Source organism: Megalops cyprinoides, chromosome 23, assembly GCF_013368585.1.
Source record: "Megalops cyprinoides isolate fMegCyp1 chromosome 23, fMegCyp1.pri, whole genome shotgun sequence".
Classification (NCBI taxonomy): Eukaryota; Metazoa; Chordata; class Actinopteri; order Elopiformes; family Megalopidae; genus Megalops; species Megalops cyprinoides.
This window is the reverse complement of record NC_050605.1, coordinates 22,556,108-22,575,370: the sequence shown is the minus strand read 5'-3', so window position 1 is coordinate 22,575,370 and position 19,263 is coordinate 22,556,108. Positions and strand designations below refer to the sequence as shown.

Sequence of the window (19,263 nt, the reverse complement as noted above, 5' to 3'; positions counted from 1 at the left end):
AAGTACAATTTATGGCTTTCGGAACAAATATCGGGTTACTGCTACCTGCAGTGGAGTGCTGGAGTGCATTAAGGTCAGTTCAGCACTCCTGGTGTACCGTTACAGAGCTGACCCACGTCCAAACGGTTCATCTCTATATTACAGCAAAACACTCCAATAATGTGCAACCGGTACTGCCTGAGCACAGGACGCAAACAGGCGCGGAGTCACCGGCCGCTCTCAGACAGCGCGAGAGATTTCACCTCAGCTTTTGTGCATTTCATTCACATTGAACAGTACATCCTTTACGTCTCCTTTTTACACCACCCAGCATTTTAAAGGAGATATACCCGTTCAGAAACACGGACTCATACCTAACGAGGGTCACGTGTGCCACAGTGAGAAGGCCACATCTGAGCAGGCAGGATCTGGTTTCGGCAGCAGCTCTTACTTAAATTGCTTCTCTGGTGCTGGTGCTTCGCTGGTGCTGCGCTGGTGCTGTGTTTAAAAGCCGCTGCAACTTCCCACATGAACTCAGATCATATCTCTGTTTAGATTACTCTGTGAGGATTACTCCAACTCAGCTGTGCTAACAACCGTCAAAACACCATTAGCCGCTATGCCAGTTTAAAATACTAATGCATGCTGATGATTAATATACAGTGTAAAACTAGACGTCTGTAAGAAGCACTATACTGCAATTCAAAGGAGTGAGTCATAAATCACTATTACACAATGGTCCGTATTCAGTTTTTTTTTTTTTTTATTATTATTTTCACTTCCATCTCCAAGCTCCAGGGAAACAGCTATAATTGGATTGGGTGCATACAGTTTGCAATGATAGGCTGCAACATTAGAAGTGTCTGAAGGTGTCAAGTATGGGTGTGCATAAAACCCTTCCTAACTGTAACTTCTAAACAAAGGACTCTCTGGGTCTGGTTCAGTCTAAAAGCCAACATGGCTTGTCCTTCAATTGTAAAAATAGATTTAAGCTTGTTAGCTTTTTTTGTTACTAGCATGTTGCTTTTTGTTTATTTCAGATGACCAATGTCATGATATTGTGTCAGTTGTGGAAAAAAGCTGAGTGAGAAAAAGCAGAACTGTAGTTAGCAGTTAAAACAGAATTGTCAGAGAGCAGAATGAGCCACTGTATTAGACCTTTATAACGTTGTATTACTGATGACTGGCAAATAATGTGTTTGAACATATAAGCATATTTTAATAAACAAATTAAAAACTTGCTAACCATCACCCTGTTTGATTTTTTTCATTTATGTAATTAATACATTCTTAAACATTTAGCCCACAGGAAGTCACAAGATCTGCATCTGCATCCGATAGGGATCCGTTTCAGGGTTTAGTGCATCACTTATAAATTCTGAATTGCAAGAGCTGCTCCTCGCTTTTGCAGTGCAACCAAAGGCAAAATGTGATCAAAAATGTTCTATTTGATCTCCAACTCGAACATAAGCTCACCTCTCACAGTTCACACATAATGAAATGTAAAGGTTTCCCAGCTAAAGGAAGAGATGGGTGAGAAATACAGAGAAGAAACGCAGAGGATCACAGGAAGGAAAGAAAGAAAGCGTTTTCCACTCACCTTCTTCTGGTACCAAACTACAGCATCTCTTACTCTGGAAGCCATTTACAGGTCAGGGGTCACCACATCGGTCATTTTAGGCTGAAAGAGAGGAGAGGAGAGCAGACAGTCAGTCCCTGGGCTCCTGCTCCTGCAGTCTGCCGGCTTTTAAAGCCTCGTCTTACCTGCTGGGCAGGTGCGGCTGCTCTGTGACATCACACCCTCCCTCATTAATACTGAAGCGGGGACCTTGAGAAGCTCTGGCACTGTGATTGACAGCGCTGGGCGGCGGTTTCTCTCTCTCTCTCCCCCGCTGAAGCAGCAGGGGCCTCGTCAGCCAGCCGCTAACCGTCTTTACCTGTCAGTAGGGAATCCGCTCTGTGCTCGCTAAACACTCTCACACACTCAGCGTCCAGCCTCCAGCCGGCAGCTACGCCCCCCCCCATCCTCCGCACACACACTCAGCTCCCCCTGCCTGAACCCCCCCGCCGCCGCCTGGCCGAGGCCGAAAGCGCCTGGGTCAACAGCCCATAATGACACGCATCAGACGGCCAGCCACTCAGAGCGGTGCATAATGACACGCGTCAGGCGGCCGACCGTTCCCCGGAGCTGTGTGTTTGGCATTTAAAGACATGCAGGTCTCTGTACTCCTCACATACGGCTGCAGGAGAGTCCCGGCGAGGCCGAGGTAAACACACGCTCCGAGCACACACACTCCTGATGACTCAGCGTTTTTCTCTGGACGGCGGCGCGGACTTGCTCCCCGCTGAACGCATTCAAACGCACAGGGAGACTGCAGAACAATGGGGCCCGCAGGCGAAGGCTAGCGCTCAGCCCGCTGCACGCCGTTCACCCAGCCCGAGAGCCTCCAACGACCCGCCGAAGGTCGCGACCTGAGGGGGAGCCCCGTCTGGAGGGTTATAATTAGCCCGCGGCTTATCCTGTTAGCTATCCCAGAATACCTACAAACACCAACTCCGCCAGCAGGCAAGTTATTTAAAGACACAAAGAAATCTGTACTCTTTTGCATGCAATGACTCATTCCTGAAGGCTTCATCGTCATAACACTCGTGTATCACATTCCGACTGCACAGGTACCACAGGCACACAATGTCCAAACAACGCTGTCACTCAGCAATACATTTATTGGTTCTCTTCGGACTCGTGAAATAAAATCTGTTCACATTTCAGTGTGTGAAGTGTCACCAGGGCAGATGTTGCTCAGTAACGGGGCGAGGCTTTGCCTGTCGCTGTGAGGCATTCATCATGGTGCCTCCATCAGCTCGGTCACGCTGTTACCCTCTCCTCACTGCTCACTTACTGCAGCCAAACGAACGACCGCGACCGAGAACGGCCTGTCACTCGCGCCCCCCGCCAGCAGGCCATCTGTCTCTCCGCTCTCAGACCCAGCCCCGGGCAGGAACACAGGCTGCTGCTATAATCCTCTCTACACCCACCTCCAACCTCCTCAGCACTGACACATTAAACCCGCCTACAACCGCCTCAGCACTGACACATTAAACCCGCCTACAACTGCCTCAGCACTGACACATTAAACCCCACCTCCAACCTCCTCAGCACTGACACATTAAACCCGCCTACAACCGCCTCAGCACTGACACATTAAACAACGCCTACAACCACCTCAGCACAGACACATTAAACCCGACTACCATCACCTCAGCACTGACAGACTAATCCCCTCCTCCTCTAATAACTGCCTCAGTGTTGGCAGAACAAAGAACCCCTCCAGACTACAGGGAGGAAGCAAAGCTGTCAATCATCTGATCTGGAGCTGTGCTCCAGGGAGGAGGCAGGGAGCTGGGGGTTCTAGAACTGTAACTGACATTCCTCTGTTGGCCAGTCCTTCCAGTAAACGCCGTGATGATATGTCTCAACACTCCCTGATGCATCTTGGAATCGCTGAGGTGAAAAGTAAACTCCCACTGCAGAGTGTAAAACCAGATTGACCGAAAATAGAAACAGAACTATCCAAAAAAGAATCTGAAAGTACCCTGTTCCAATCTGGGAAGTCATAAAGGGATTTAGCGAAATACCGCACGCTGACGTCAGGACCGACCTCATTCAATCCCTGCGGCGCGTCCTGGCACAGAGCAGGAGGCGGAGCTTAAGGCCGGGGTTTCGCATGAATTTCAGGTAGCCTGTTAAAGAACTCCACAGGTGAGGGGGTTAGGAGTCACGGCCTGTTTCCTGGCAGAGGGAATACAGGAGAAACCCATCCTGATTGGACAGAACCTGGCCTACACAGAGAAACTGGTGTTACCTACACTTCCTGTTATTCCCGATGATAGCCTAGCATTAAAATGACAATCTGGGGGTCCCACTAACTGGATAATTACACGTTACCTGTTCTTTAAAGCCCTGATGTTTTATGGTGTGTCACTCTCACAGCACACGTGTTACACTGCTTCCGTTTTAAAGACCCTGAGAGGCGTGTAAAACACGTTTTCATCCAGTCTCATCCAGTTTCCACCGAGGTGCTGGCTATCAGCGCCGTCCCAGAAGGCAGGGCGAAATCTCAGCCTCCGTGTGACGCTCTCAATGATGTCAGACAAGTCTAAACAGGGTAATTTGAGGATCGGGAGATCAAAAAGCCATTCACCTGAGCCCAAGCCGGCCAACTGGAAGCACGGAGGCGGCCCTCTGAGCACCCGCTGCCGGGAAACAGAGGCCTGCAGGTGGTCTCAGACACTCAGCGAGTCAGAGAGTCAGGTATCACAGCGGGTGGAAGAACCACGACGCTCACCTTGGCAAACAATTTCAAGTTTAAATGTTTCCTGACTGAGGGAGGACTGCCATCTTGGTTACGCTCCATGGCCTGTAAAACCACCACTAAAAATGATAACAGCATTCAGTTTGTAAATTCGTGATACAGTGAGTAAATATAACCACGGCACAATTTTTTTTTTTTTTTTTTTACTGCACAAATATAACTTCATGGGACGGAAACGTCTAGTCAGTGTTGGTGCATGTTGTCTGCGCAGAAGCGGTCTCTCCACGCTCTATGTTTAGATACAGGAAATGGCTCTTGAAGAGCGCTCGTTTCTGGCAGACTGCAGGCCCGGCTCCTCCCACAGCCCCTCTCTGCTCCCGTCAATCACTGGGATGAAAGACATTCCGGAATCTCCGAGGCAGCTCTGTGCAGGCATGAGAGCACGCAGGAAGCAGAGCACTGCGGCTCCAGGAGACACACTTCCTGTTGCACACCCCCCCGGCAGCCCCCAGCACCCCGTCCACCTCCACTACAATGGCCCCCCAGTCCGTGTCAGCAGCTGAATGCTGAGCCAGCTGTAGTGTGGTGATTCAGAGGCCTGCTTTGGCTGTAAGGTACGGGCACTCAGATTACCAAACACGCCACATCAGAGACACATTTGCACCACTCGGAGGGGTTACTGGACCAGCAGTGGCAGGATTACAGTTTTATCAGTGGCACCAGTCTCACACAACTACATTCAATCCAGAAGTAACACTCAGTTACCCAGTCTCACATGGCTAAATCAGAACTGCCTGGTTATTACACCAACATGCAGATGTCCAAAATGCAGCTGACACACACACACTTCCCTCGTCACAAAACAGCACACACAGCCCCCCCCCCCCCCACCTCCTTGCAGGCCCAGCTTCAGGAAACAAGCTGTCAGTTCCCTCGGAGATGTGCGGAGACAGAGTTAAACTCATTACAGTTTACCTCACCTTAACGTTCACACAGAGGGTCATGTCACGCGCTGTCCAGTGTTTATGAAACTGTCACAGCTGAAATGTTTCCATCGCGGAGTGGTAATGTATACATCAGTGTATGTAACAGGGTACAGATAAGACACAGATGGAGGTGGTGAGCAGGTAGCTTTTTATCTCAGGTCCTGTCTTCAAACACACATACCTTATCATTCAGCCAGAAACTGCATCTGTAATTGCCTGGTAATGCAAATGTAGAGGAGAGACCCTCCAGGCAGAAACACCAAGCCCTGTCATGCCCTTCCTCCATTTCCCTGCTCTGAGAAGCACGGGCCCTCTGCTATGCTACGTCTGCCGCTAAATAACGGTGTATTTTTCCTAGCCCTGCAGCCCTGCAACCGCCTGGCTTTTCCACCGCTGGAGCCAGCGGGACTCCAGGGGAGCTGTGAAATGACCACACCTGCGCTGCGTCTCGGTGACCGCACCGTGATGACAGCTCACCCCAGACGATGCACAAACACATCTTTCTCCACTATGTCACAAGTATTTGGCAGGATAAACCTCTGGATTTAAAGGTTGCCAAATGATTTAAGAAAAAAAAACCCACAGGACTAGGAAAACAGGGTGTCCAAAACAGGTCTTGTTTTGCTGCGCAGCCTGGTAGCTGATCTCCGAAATCCCCATCATAACCCCCTGTCTTACAGCCTCAGCGGCCTGCGCCGGGGCGCTCTGTCTAGACACAGAGGATTTTGTGGAGGGTAGCTGCGTAACCCCACCTTTGCGTTTCTCAGGCCACAAACGAGCGCTCACGCTGAGCTCGGAAAACGCTTGGTCATCACATCTCCCTCACACACATACGCAGACTGTGTTATTAACGTATTATCATATTTGGACAGTTATATAATAATGCATGTTATTATTATTCATAACACGCTCAAACTCAAAAGCACTTCACAGCAGCAGACAGCAGAGAACAAGAGAAAGAGGAATGAGAAAAGCAATTTAATAATAACGAAAAAAAAAAACATTATCACTAAGCAAACATGTTAAAACACGGCAGGTCACCCAGCCAGTGAAGGAGGCAGGCTGCAAGAATGCAGTTAAGCATTAAACGGCAGGTTAAAAAGGTGAGCCTTTAAACTGCTTTAAGAAGCAGCACCTGTTCCTACTGCTCTCACATGCTGTGCAGGAACGTTCCAAAGACAAGGTGCTCCACCCCCTCGGGTGTCCGAGAGACGAGAGCCGCTGAGAGGGACATCCGCCCAGCCCCACTGAGGTTCTTCAGACCGGCTGCAGAAAGGGTCAGACGCACTCAAATATTAACATCAGAGATTTCATCCAGCTCAGCGTCATTGAAGATCAGGGGAAAAACCTGTTATGTAAGATAATGAGGAATAATGTAACAGGCCAGAAATCACCCTCCCAAAACCACAACACTGGTCAACTGTTTCAGCCATCATGGAAACCTGGTGTGATGCAGACGTTAGCTTCACAGTAACCCTTTCCAGGCCCCGCCATTAAAATTACCTTCCTGTAAAAGCGCAAAGGCTTAAATCTTGGTGTAGGAAAGGGGGCAGGGCCATGGGGGTAAGAGCCCCCTGTGTAACCTGCAGGTCTGTAACCGAAGAGAAACAGCAGCACAGCACTGTGGGGATCTCCTGAAGAGAGACGAGCACTGATGCTTCTCAGTGGCCTTGGCGGGGTTAAGGCTCTTTGCCTTTCGGTCTCAGGGACACAGTTCAAGACCGGTCAGCGTTCCAGGAATACGGTTCAGTTCCCCGAACGGAAAGGTCAGGGACGCAGAGTGAGGCACTGGGGTTCAGGAGAGACCGCCAACATCCAGGCAAGCTGTGCAGCTGCCCTGTGACTCATTCACAGCTGAAGAAAAGGCCGGCAGAACTGCGCCGTTTTCCTCTGCCTTTCAGGACATCTGATGAACCCGTCTGATGAGGTCACTTGCAACAATTTCACCCATTCGGAGGGGGAAGATGTGATCTTCAGTACATTTACTGTTCTCACCCGAAAATTATATTCACAATGTCAAATTATTGTTTTTTTCCCTCCCTATGAAAATGCGATACAATAAAGCTGTGTGTTGGAGAGTCAGTGTTGGCCATTCAGTGCAGTCCTTGTAGATGGTGAGTGAAGTGGAAAGGGAGAATTGGGGGCGTGCAGTAGCATCAAAAGTCAAAGCCAAACAGCAGCAGTGAACTGGGCTATTGTATTGAAGAGCAGTGGTGAATGGGACTAACAGTCATTGTGTACAGCAGTGGTGAACAGAGATAGCACAGATACTGTGAACAGCAGTGGTGAACAGGGCTAGCAGAATTATTATGAACAGCAGGGGTGTACAGCGCTAACACGGTCCCTATGAACACAGCCAGGAAAAAAGAGTGGCCTCAATAATAGATGTACATTCAGGCGCCCCATGAGCGGCTAAGTAGGTCAGGCCAGATAAACAAAACAGCGACTCCAGATCCGGCTTCCCAAATATGCGCGAGGGGGACTGAGCTCGCCCGAAATAGACCCGGGCCCGGCGGCGGGGAGCCGCCCGCCCCACGGAGTGAGGCGACCCGCAGCGCATCGGCCAGGGGAAGGCCGGCCCGTCTGACCCGGCACACTCAGCCAGTGGAAAGAATGCTGGCCCCATCCAGCGGGCCTAACCGGATTAGTGTCAGTGCCGCTGTGAACCGCGGGGTTTATCTTTAGATAAAAGCCGCTAGCGTGGACACCATTAAATAACGCAGATTGAACCTTTCTATTAATACACAGGAACCGGAGGACAAGAAATACGGCAACGTGGGAGCTTGATCGTGCCTTCACGGTCGGAGACGTAATCTTCTGAACGATCTGCTCGGCTTTCAGACCTTAAATAAGGAGTACCTGCAGTGTGAATGAGCAGGGAGCAGGCTGTGGGGATTCTCTCCTAACGCAGAGAGGGGTAATGCTAACCACACCGAGCACGGTGATTCATATTCCAAACAGCAAACATACTACTTACTCACAGAGGAAAAAAAAGAACAGCAGCAACCAGCAAATCTGAGCAATGCCAGACACACAAACAAACAGATTACAGAGCAAAACTGAGACACGGTGAAGAAGGAGAAAAACAGCCCGAGGTCAGACGGCACTGTGGGAAACACAGACTTTTCCCAAAAGGAGCTGGTAAAAACACAGAATGCCAACCAGCCCCTCAACACACACACACACACACACACACACACAGATACACGCACATGGCAGCCACATAAAGTCAACAAACCCTCGGCATCCTTGCGAAACATTTACTTCAGCCTCTAAACAGAAGATCAAAAGATCAACGGTCAGGATTTCAGCGATACCAGCTCAGCTGACGAACCATTACAGAGGAGGAGTCAAAACATGTCCTCACCGGAGAAAATGCAAATATTGCATTATTATGCAACCAGAGCTGATCTCACACTCACCCATAAAAACAGGGATCAAGGCTCCACGCCGCAAACACACACTCATTGTCCTTGACCTCACTGGAAACCTCCTGCTGTGTGTTTCTGTCACCCAGGGACTGTCAGGACTGCCGCACGCCCCCGTCACAGACAGGAGAGGTGCAGTCTGGGAAACGAAGGTCACAGCACACCCCTTCAGTCTTCAGAGTGTCACTGAGAGATGTTCCATCGTGTAAAATATCATCACCGGATTTTAATCCATTAATTATTCATTCCTGTGGCAGATGCTCATATCCAGAGTAGCTTAATAGACCATCCAAGCAAGACAAATAGAAATTAAATCTATATCACAAGAGCAACAACGACATTAAATACAGCCGCTAACACAGTCTCATACAACAGCACCCCCACAGCGTGTAACAATGCCTCTTAAAGGCACCCACAGACACAACACCTCCATGCACCTTATAACGATCAGTTAGAGCAACTTAACCGCCCATCACACAAGTGCTCAGTAATTTCAGACGCAATGCTGAGACTCTGAATGTGCTTTACTCACAGACACCCACTGGCAATCCATGCCTTTTAATGCAGAGGACTGATGCTTGTGTTCTCAGTTTAGCTGCCATGAGGCCACCTCTAAGGCTAGACCGCATGGTGCAAAGCTAGCACAGCCAGTATGGCTACCCACCACAGCCTAGGTCAGTTATTACCATGATTATAACAGTTTTACCCCATTTCACACAGCACTTAACACCTGCCAGTGAAGCCACAGACAGCTCATTCAGCTGAGGTGGCACCCAATTCCCCAAGACATTATTCTTCTCTCCCCTACAGAGGAAAACGCGAACAGCAGTTCGACATCATCGCTGACTTCAGACACCAATCCGACATCACCTCCTCAATCTCAGCCACGCCGTGATTGGCTGGGCACAGATGCCAACCTTTCCAGCTGTAGGTTTCTGATCGTTGAGGAGCGGCACAGTGAGTGATCAGGAATTCTCCCATCCGTAATAAAATCATAATAATCACCAATAAAGTCATCTTTCTTGCCAGGTGCAGCTGCGCAGCCACCCGCCGAACGCGGAGCTTATGTCTCGAACGCAGTGCTTCAGTGAAGCAGGAAGAACACAGGAAGCAAGAACTACTGTGGCTCCGAGGCGCCGATCTGCGAATCCACATCAAGGGTATCAATTTCACTGGCCGACACCCTCGGTACACCCTCCACACTGTGACACAGTCAGCAAGCCTTTCCTCCTTTAACGTGCACACTCAGAGACGCTGTGTAATACATGCAGACACATCCACACACACACACACACACACACGCGCACACACTCATATACACACACACACACACACGCGCACACACTAATATACACACACACACACACGCATGCACGCACACAGACCAACACGCGCACGCACACACACACACACACACGCGCACGCACGCACACAAACACACACGCACACACACACATGCACACACTCATATACACAGACAGACACACATACATACTCTCACATACACACACGGACTCACGCAAGAATTTCAGCCTGCTTTCAATCAACATGTGCCCTTCACTTAAACTAACAAATGCATGTCAGCTACTTTTTTTAGCACAAGCGCAATGCTTGTAAATAAATTTGCCAAGTTCACCAAACGGTTTGTGCACATCTCTGGTAAAAGTAACACTTGCATTACGAACCACAGGGCAGGCTGATTTCAGGGCCTGATGCCTGCTTCCCACAACAGGAGTGGCCCCGCAGCACTGCCGACCCGCCACCCTGATTGGACGAGAACAGCAGGTATCCAACATGGCCGCCTGCGAGGAGCACAGACCAGTGACCCGCTGATGGTGTTGGGTGGGAGGAGGCGGATCACTGCTGCCTTCCTCTCCTCCGCAGGGACTCTCAGCTGGGAGAGCGGCGGAGCTTATGTAACGATGGTGATAAACATTATGTAAACATCTGTTATGAAAACCATGATGAAGTGCTTCTGCGGCGACTCCACCAGCCAGCAGAGTGTGAGGCACAGTGCCGTGAGCCAGATAGCTCTGGCGGGAGCCGCGGGTCACAGCATCAGAGAGTCATCATTCCATCTGCTGCTCCAGCTCAGCGATCCCATCACAGCCTGCTCTGAGCGTTAGCGTTGGCTCTGAGCGCCACCATTCCCTCTCAGCTTGCTCTGAGCGCTAGCGTTCCCTCAGTCACAGCCTGCTCTGAGCGCTAGTGTTAGCTCTGAGCGCTAGCGTTGCGTGGGGTTTTTGGCCGGAACAGCGGGCCCGCTGCATGCAGGAGTGCACCTCGTGATGAGTAACTCGACACACAGGGTAGTGCATTTTTAATGAGGGTGCAGGGTTACTCTCAGAAACACACATCTCCCCGCTGCAAATAGCTCGGTGGCAGGAGCAAGTGCCTGTGTGTGTGTATGTGTGTGCATATGTATGTGTGCGTGTGCATACATACACACATACACACTGCACACATACACCTTTAACTCTGAATGTGTGACAGAGAGAGCCATACTCATTACAGGACCCTGCACAGGCCCGGCACAGGCAGGGCACAGGCAGGGCACAGGCCCGGCACAGGCAGGGCACAGGCAGGGCACAGGCAGGGCACAGGCAGCTGCTCCTCACAGCGTTTATACGCAGAGTGCAGCAGCAGGGATAGCTGTGTCCTGTGGGCTGCTGCTGGAGAGCCTCTCTGCAGCTTGGTGAAAGCTCTCGATTTCTGACCAGGTCGCGGGTGTAAAGCAGAGCTTAAATTAGGCACCGCAACCCCATCACTCTATTTTCAACATAAGCAGGGCGCTGAGAGGGGGCTCCCTACAGGGGGTGAGGGGGGTGGTGGGGGACAGGGAGGCGATTTGCACGACCCTCTGATCATAACCTAAACTGCTTTTCCTGTGTTAATAGAAATAATAATAATAGGGATGCTACAGCGGGGGTAGGCATGTTTGCTCAAATGTTCTAGAACGTGACCTATAGCAGGTGCTCCTATATTAGATATGATGGCGGATTCCTCCAAATATGATGGTCAAATAGGTCAAAAAAGGTTAAGATGAGCTCATGCACCAGACCTGTCTGTCTCACCTGTCTCCCTTTCCAGGTTACTTGTTCAAATCCAAACTGGGACACAGACATCACACCTTCAAGCAAGATACTTCTACTTGCAAAAGGTACTTGTGCTTATTATTATTATTTTTACATGACAGGACACACGTGGACCCCTGACTTTGGGATGTCCCGTTTCTTGTTACCGGGGGGCTCATGTGTCCCACCGCCTGCCATTTTCAGCACTAATGAAATGGAGACACAGGGTCTCACTCTCTCACTTCTTTATTAGCGTTTTCACGCCTCATAAATGCTGCATGGTTAACTCAGCTGCGGTCTGCACACATCACACATTCAGACATGCATGATCAGCATGGCTCTCATAATGGCATTAGTAACGCTACATATGCCATGGTGGTGGTGGTGGGGGTAGTCATTTTGGGAAACCTTATATGTATGTCTGTGAGTGGCAGTAAGGAGCAGGGCAAATAACAGAAAGGTTGCTGGTTCGATTCCCTGCTGGGGCACTGCTGCTGTACCATTGGGCAAGGTACTTACCTACAACTGCCTCAGTAAATATCCAGCTGTATAAATGGATAAAACTGTAACCAGGATGAACCAAATGAACCAGGATGCAGTGTACTAAATGTGTGGTATAACTTACAGTATCTCCAGTACCATACTCTGATTGGCTAGCAGTCTCTCCTCCTGCGCTGTGTGGAGCTGAACACATCACATTAGTATTAACAGAAAAAGCTGTTCAACTTTGAATATCTCCAGTCTTGAATTGCGAGTAATACCTGCTCTTTCGCAAGCCTTTCCATTGAGCGTTTATGTTTCATCACATCTGAGCAGCTATAACTTCACATCCAAAAAAAGAGAGGCAAAGATCACACCGCCATAAACCCTGACTGTCAGGGCACACCGTGTGTTTCCCAATGAGACAGAGGAGGGCAGCCACAGCTTTCATAAGCCACGAGGAACAAATGAGGACAAACCCAAAGAGCTGGAACATTCTAATGTTGCAACAGTAGTTTAATTTCACCTCTGAGAATGTGAACTGCGGCGGGGGACAGAGCGCACAAGCTGGAGGAATGTTGTTTTTGGAGGGGCAGGGAGAGGTACAGACGGAAACACCGCAACTCAGGAGCCCCTCGGTGTGACGGGGCTGTAGCGGCGAGATAGCGGAGCACGGCAGAGCAGACAGAGGCAGGAACCTGGGCCCAATCCAGCCCACCCCCTCTCCCAGAATGCTCCAGGCCCTGTTTTTCCATCCTGCTCTCCAAGCATGCCACTCCATGTAAGGCCAATGTCCTGCTTCACCAGCTAGTGCACAGTGACAGAGTGAGTTTCACTCAGAGAGACAGCCGGTTAGCTCACAGGGACCGAGTGAGTTTCACTCGGAGAGACAGCCGGTTAGCTCACAGGGACCGAGTGAGTTTCACTCAGAGAGACAGCCGGTTAGCTCACAGGGACGGACGGAGTGAGTTTCACTCAGAGACAGCTGGTTAGCTCACAGGGACCGAGTGACTTTCACTCAGAGAGACAGCCGGTTAGCTCATGATGACGGAGCCAGTGTCACTCGGAGAGAGCAGATGGATAGCTCACAGTGACGGAGTGAGTGTCACTCAGAGAGAGCAGTCAGTTAGCTCACAGTGACGGAGCGAGCCTCACTCTGAGAGCAGCTGTGCAAGCTGCAGATGAAGCCAGATGTTTAATGCATCCGTTGGAATCACTTTAAAAAAATAATTAAAAGAACAATGATGATAACAGTGGTGGTAAATGCCTCACCCATTATTAAAGCCAAATAGCCGAGCTGATTCAGAGAAGGAGAACGCTAAGAAAACCAAAACACAGAGGAATGGGGGCAAACAGCCAATGAGTAGAAGGCCAACATTAAGATTTAACCTCCTTTCACATCAAATGACAACAAAAAAAAACACCGCTTTGAAACGCTGGCTTTACCGTTTCGGCACTGCTGTTATTCCCACAGAACGCAGAAAAGCGCCCTTTCCCATCCCACACGCGTGCTCATAACTTCAAAACCTTTTGGCTTTAATTTTTCCACATCACCAACGGTGTCACCTTGTGTTTTGATTATCAGACGGTCTGTGTTCACTGACACCCTAAAGGCTGTTTGCCTGCAGACCAGATGACCCTGGGACTCCTGTGATTTGACGATCCAACCTCACTGACACGTCGACATCATCCACATGCACATATCAAGACACTGCATAACTTCACTGAAAGGAATAATGACTGTAGACATTCTATTGTGACCCGATATTCTATTCGGGTCACATTCTATTGTAACTCCTGCACTCATTCTGCCCTCCATCTGGAAGGTTCCAGTCGGTAACAGGAGGTTCTCCTTCTGACCAATTTCGGATGTTCTTATTTAGACCACGCCTCTTCAAAAATGTTGCTAATGAGCCAGCAAATCAGGACAGGTTTAGTTTCAATAACGTCAGTAACAGAACCTTCGGTGTTAAGCACATTGAGCCGACCATCTGGCCAATAAATGGAAAATGTGTGTTGACGCTGCCACCTGGACACCACGCTTGTGCTGTCCACGTTCTGACTGCCTGATACCCGAGTGCCTTAATGTGTCTGTAGCCTTTAGCGACCTGAGATCATCCCGTGACTGCACAGAGCAGCAGTTTGATGTAATGGCCGCGTAGCTGGGCTGGCACCGGGAGGGATATAGGTTTGATTCCCATCTGAGCCGGTCTGTGTCCTTGAGCGCAGCATTTACCACGCACTGCTACTTAAATAACCAGCTGTATAAAAGCAGAATGTGTGGAATATGAGCTGCAAAATTCGCTCTGGATATAAAAGGCAACGCATCTCATCTAAAGCTCGGTTTGCTCAGCACAGATCAGAATTTTTTTCCACAAAGACACAGGCTACAGTGTTCAGCCCCCCGGTAAAACCAGACTGACGGTGAATATGGATAAGGCTTCTCTCATCATCGCAACCCAAATGTTTGCCTTCGACTGGCTGCCGGGCTGCTCGCTCAGCTCAGCTGGAGTCCTGAAACGCCGAAAAGAAGAGGGTAAAAGCTGCAGCGATGCGTCTTCCTCCGCACCGGGCGGAGCGCGCTGGGAGCGGCGATCGCAGCGAGGCCGCGGGCCTGGCTGCCTCCGTCTCTCTCTCAGCCTGACGGAGAGACATGTTTCTGCTCGCTGGGCTGCAGGCAAGGAGCCGTTTCCATCTCCTCCCTCGCTTTGCATAACACTGCAAGCTCTGAGAGAGTCCCGCAGACTGAGGACAGGGTGACCTGCTAATTCCCCATCAAAATGCGGGCCCCTCCGTTTTAATTAACAAACCATAATGCAAAGCAGGCAGCTCATCTGAGCGGTGGGGAGAGGTAGGTCCTCACCGCCAGGAGGAGGAGTTAAACCCCGTCTCTGAAGGAGACGCAGCTCCTCACAGCCAGGAGGACATGCTAAATGGCATCTCTGTTTTCTCTCCATCCAGCGGTGCACAGCTCTGGTTTGGTTGGGAGCGCGTTTCATGTGAAAGCACAGAAATCGTTAAGTACGGCATGAAGTCCTCTCCCTGCTGTTGTTTGGGTGAGGGGTGGAGCAGGGGGCGGAGCGGGGGGGCAGGACGGGTGAGCGGCGGGGGTAAGATGAGCCTGCAATTAGCCGAAAGACGCTGCATAGTCAGCACTCTGCGGTTTCCTCCAGAGGCAGCAGGCCCACACCACAGACCCGAGGCGTGCTGCAAATAGCATTTCGACTCAAAGACATGTCTAGTTTCACAAACCTAAAATACGCCAGTGCCTTCCTGTACCCGAGCGAGTGTGCAGCTTCTGAGCTCTGTCCTCCGATCTCCCCGTGCCTCTGCTCTCTTTCTGAGCACTCAGAGCTGAGAGATCACGCCCGGAGCCTTCTCTTCCACACCATTAACCCAGGCTTCCTCAGCCTTCTGCACACACCCACCAGCACCTTACTCTGCATGACGCCAGTACCCAATCAACCTGCATGCTCAAGTTCTGTACGCACAGAAAGGGGTTATGTTATGGGATGCAACTGTGTTCTCACTGATAAATCTGCATGTTCTCATTCTAAAGTAAAGGCATTCTAAAACTCACAGCCGCATTCCAGCAAACGCTTCCAAACCGGGAAGCGAAACCTGCATTCAGTCTGTTCAACCCCATGCAACCTTCAGTGATATTTCCTCCGGGCTCAGCGCTCCACCCTGACAGAGCGTGCTCAGCTGAGATTCAACAGGCCCTGACACTCCGTCACATCCACACTGCTTCCATAAGGGATAAAGGTCAGTTTCACCTGAGCACACAGATTGCTTTCCCACCATCCTGATGCTGCGTGTGGACAAACGTCACATCCGTTATCCAGCAGAAAGATATGTATTATCGTATTACTGCTGCAGTTTCGGTTTCTCTGCAGCGTGCGGGAAGCTCGGTCCTGAATGACGAGCGCAAAGGCAGCTTTGCTTTCCATCCAGCCGTGATTATCTTTCTGTTCAGAGCCACGCCTCCTTTCCAGCCCCTGCTTTGAAATTCGACTCCCTCGCCCCGCCCAGCTGCAGAGGCCGCAGAGCACAGCTGGAGACGGCACAGCTGCTCTCCCCCCCCGTCACCCCAGCGTCACCCCACCCCTTTCAGGGCCCACCTGTACCTGTACCTGGCTGATGCGGGCCGGCCGAGGGGCGCGGAGGCGCAGCGGGGAGGCTGAAACGCAGTACGGGCCTCTGAGGGGACGTGCCGGGCCTGGCGCCGCGCGACGGAGAACCAGCCAAAGATCCCAGCTGTACTGGCCCGGCCCGGCTCACAGCTGGGGGGAGGAGCAGAGAGAGGGAGCAGGACTGTGCACAGCGCCTCCGGATGCCCCGCCTAGCCCAGCGCGCAGACAAAGGCCACACTGTTCCACGCGTACTTCAGGAGCCTGCAACACGTTTCCCCCGCTCCCCAATCCCTGACCCCCCAAAAGGCACAGACTCATCAAACCTGATCCAGCTCATGTTTCTGTCCTCAGCCTGACGGCAGCTTCACAGATTCAACCTGGGCCAAGTTCTGCAAAATGCAGTTTTCATGCAGAGTCTGACAACATTCGATGTGTTCATCTGTGTGTGTCTGTGTGCGTGGGCGGGGGGCCTTTTAAACGCTAAATCACTACTGTAGCATTTAAAAAGCATTTTTAATGCTTCTGAGTCACAGGCTGGGTTGGCAGGTGTCACTGAGTCTGTGGGCTGCAGGCTGTGTCACAGACAGATGGGCCCAGCCAGGCAGCTGACAGTCAAACAGGTAACAGAGCACCATGTGTCAGTGGGGTGTCTGACTGGCCTGAAAGGGGGGGGGGGGGCAGAAGCCCTGCATAAACCCTGTGCCCTCACACTACTGACAGTATGTGCACACCCACACAGACCACGGAGGAGTGTACATTCAACTCAAAACACACACACATAAGAAGGAAAGGAGAAGAGAGACACCAGCGGTCACTGTGGTCAGTCATTAACCGCAAACTCCTCACACCAGCCTGCCACGCATCCACAGCTCAGCAAACCAGCAGCCATTTTACGGAAACGGGTCAGGAATCAGAGACGTTCCGCAGCTCTGACCAGGGGCATGATGACTCTGCTCCGTCACTTTGCCGCCTCACTGCTCAATGTGGCACAGCCTAAAACAGCGGAGTCTGAAGCTGCCGAACCAGAGAGGGAATCGACCTACAGCACTGGGTGACGTCAGCCGTGCGGCATGGGCAGTCAAGAGGTCAGATTTTCATTATCTGGAAAAATCAGGACAATATTTAAGCTTCTCAAATGTTTGTGTAATACCGGTGAAGCATGTTGAAGCCCAGAACTCCTCCCGAAAGAGCTGACCTGAGAGAGGCTCTGTAACCCTGCCTGTCTCTCCTTTTAATCATCAGAAGAACGTTCTGGGCCATTCTGGTGTAAAGCCTCTGTACACACAACGCCAGGAGCCTGTTTGAGTGGTCTAGCCTTAAGCACACTGTACTGGCCGAGCTTTCATTGTGGAAAAAAGCCCTCCTTTGATCCAGAGTTTGAAGTGAGTTCAAGAACATAAATTACTTTAGAGGCAGCAGGAAGATCAGGGGGAAGGATGACAGAGAGTAACTGAGGACACTGCGGGTGGGGGGCACAAACATACACGTCTGATAAACTAAGGACACATTTATCACCTGGGGGGGTCAGAGGTGGTTGGGATGGGGGGAACCTGCTCCCTCCAGGAAAAAGGAGGAAGGCACAAATCTGCCACTCTCAGGAGAAAGAGAGGCTTCTACATTACACAAGAGAATGCTACCTGGAGTAACACCTGAAATATCCCTGCTCTGTGTCCTTAGCTCTCCTTTTCTGAGTAGCACTATACGCAGAAATAGTCATTCTTCTCTGCCAGACAGACTATAATAGACCTGGCCACAGAGGTGTGACCCCACACCACCCAACACGCAGAGCGGGGAAACCATTACCTAACAGCAGGAGGAGCTCTGGATGGGTGCTGTCTGGTGTTCGGCACATTACATAACTGTGGATGGATATAGCCTGGGAGCCAGTGCTCAGTAATATCTGACACCGGAGTGAAAAATCTTCCGGCCATCTGCAGCAAAAAGCCCTGTTTGCAATTGAGATTTAAGCCCCCCTGCCAGAACACAGAGGAAGCATTTATCCAAAGCTCAAGCTTCTTCAGCGTCCAGATGAGCTCTGCTTCATAAGGGGGAAATGTGGAAGAGGAGGAGTCCATCAAAGAGAGGACGTGATGGCGGAATTCTGAGCAAAAGAGGCAACCCCCAGCATTCTGCTGTAAGTGAACAGTGGTGCTCCTCTGACTCCGCGGAGACAGGAGGAAGACCACTGTCACAGAGCATGCGAGAACGCCGTGATAATATGCAGGAATGAACTGAGGTCATAGATTTGGCTCAAATGCGCAACGGGACGCAGAGATGACACCATTCCACGCCATTTGGGTAACGGGCATTTTTAAGAACATTCGAATGCACCGCCCGAGCCAAACCTTTGGACTGACGGCTCCTGTCCTCTAATTAAAAACGCCGCCCGGTCGAGCCACACAGTCATTCCCCTGGGGCGTTCAATCAAAGCAAAGCCGAGGAGGCTGTGTGAATGAAGACACAAACAAGCAGATACACTTCGAACCCAGGGCTCCCTGGGGCATATTACCCACAGAAGAAAGTGAGATGTAGGAGACCACTGCTGTTCCTGTAGGGGGTGGGGGTTGGAGTAGGGGGGAGGGCTTATCTGCATTGAACAGAGGTGGGGGCTGGGGAAGCACTCCACAATGAAGACACAACACCCACGTAAACCCCTTCATACTGCATACTGACTGGGTATACCCACGCAATCATCTCATACTACATGCTGTATACTGTGTATACAATCCCTTTTATAAACCAACAAGAATCCAACATACTACATACAACCTGGATATACACATTCAATCCCTTTCACACCACATACTGACTGTGTTTACAATCCCATTCATGAACCAGCAAGAGTCCAACATACTATATACTGATAAGGT

General features: G+C 50.7%; 1 protein-coding gene across 3 annotated transcripts in view; it reads right to left on the bottom strand.

The window, feature by feature from the left end:
* Nucleotides 1-19,263, bottom strand: part of LOC118770127 (putative homeodomain transcription factor 2) — a 48,897-nt gene that overhangs the window by 28,022 nt on the left and 1,612 nt on the right. For all 3 annotated transcript variants that reach the window (XM_036517585.1, XM_036517587.1, XM_036517586.1), the window contains exon 2: nt 1,580-1,660. In XM_036517585.1, coding sequence (XP_036373478.1) covers nt 1,580-1,624 — 45 coding nt within the window. In that variant the 5' untranslated portion in view covers nt 1,625-1,660. The remainder of the gene's footprint in view (nt 1-1,579; nt 1,661-19,263) is intronic.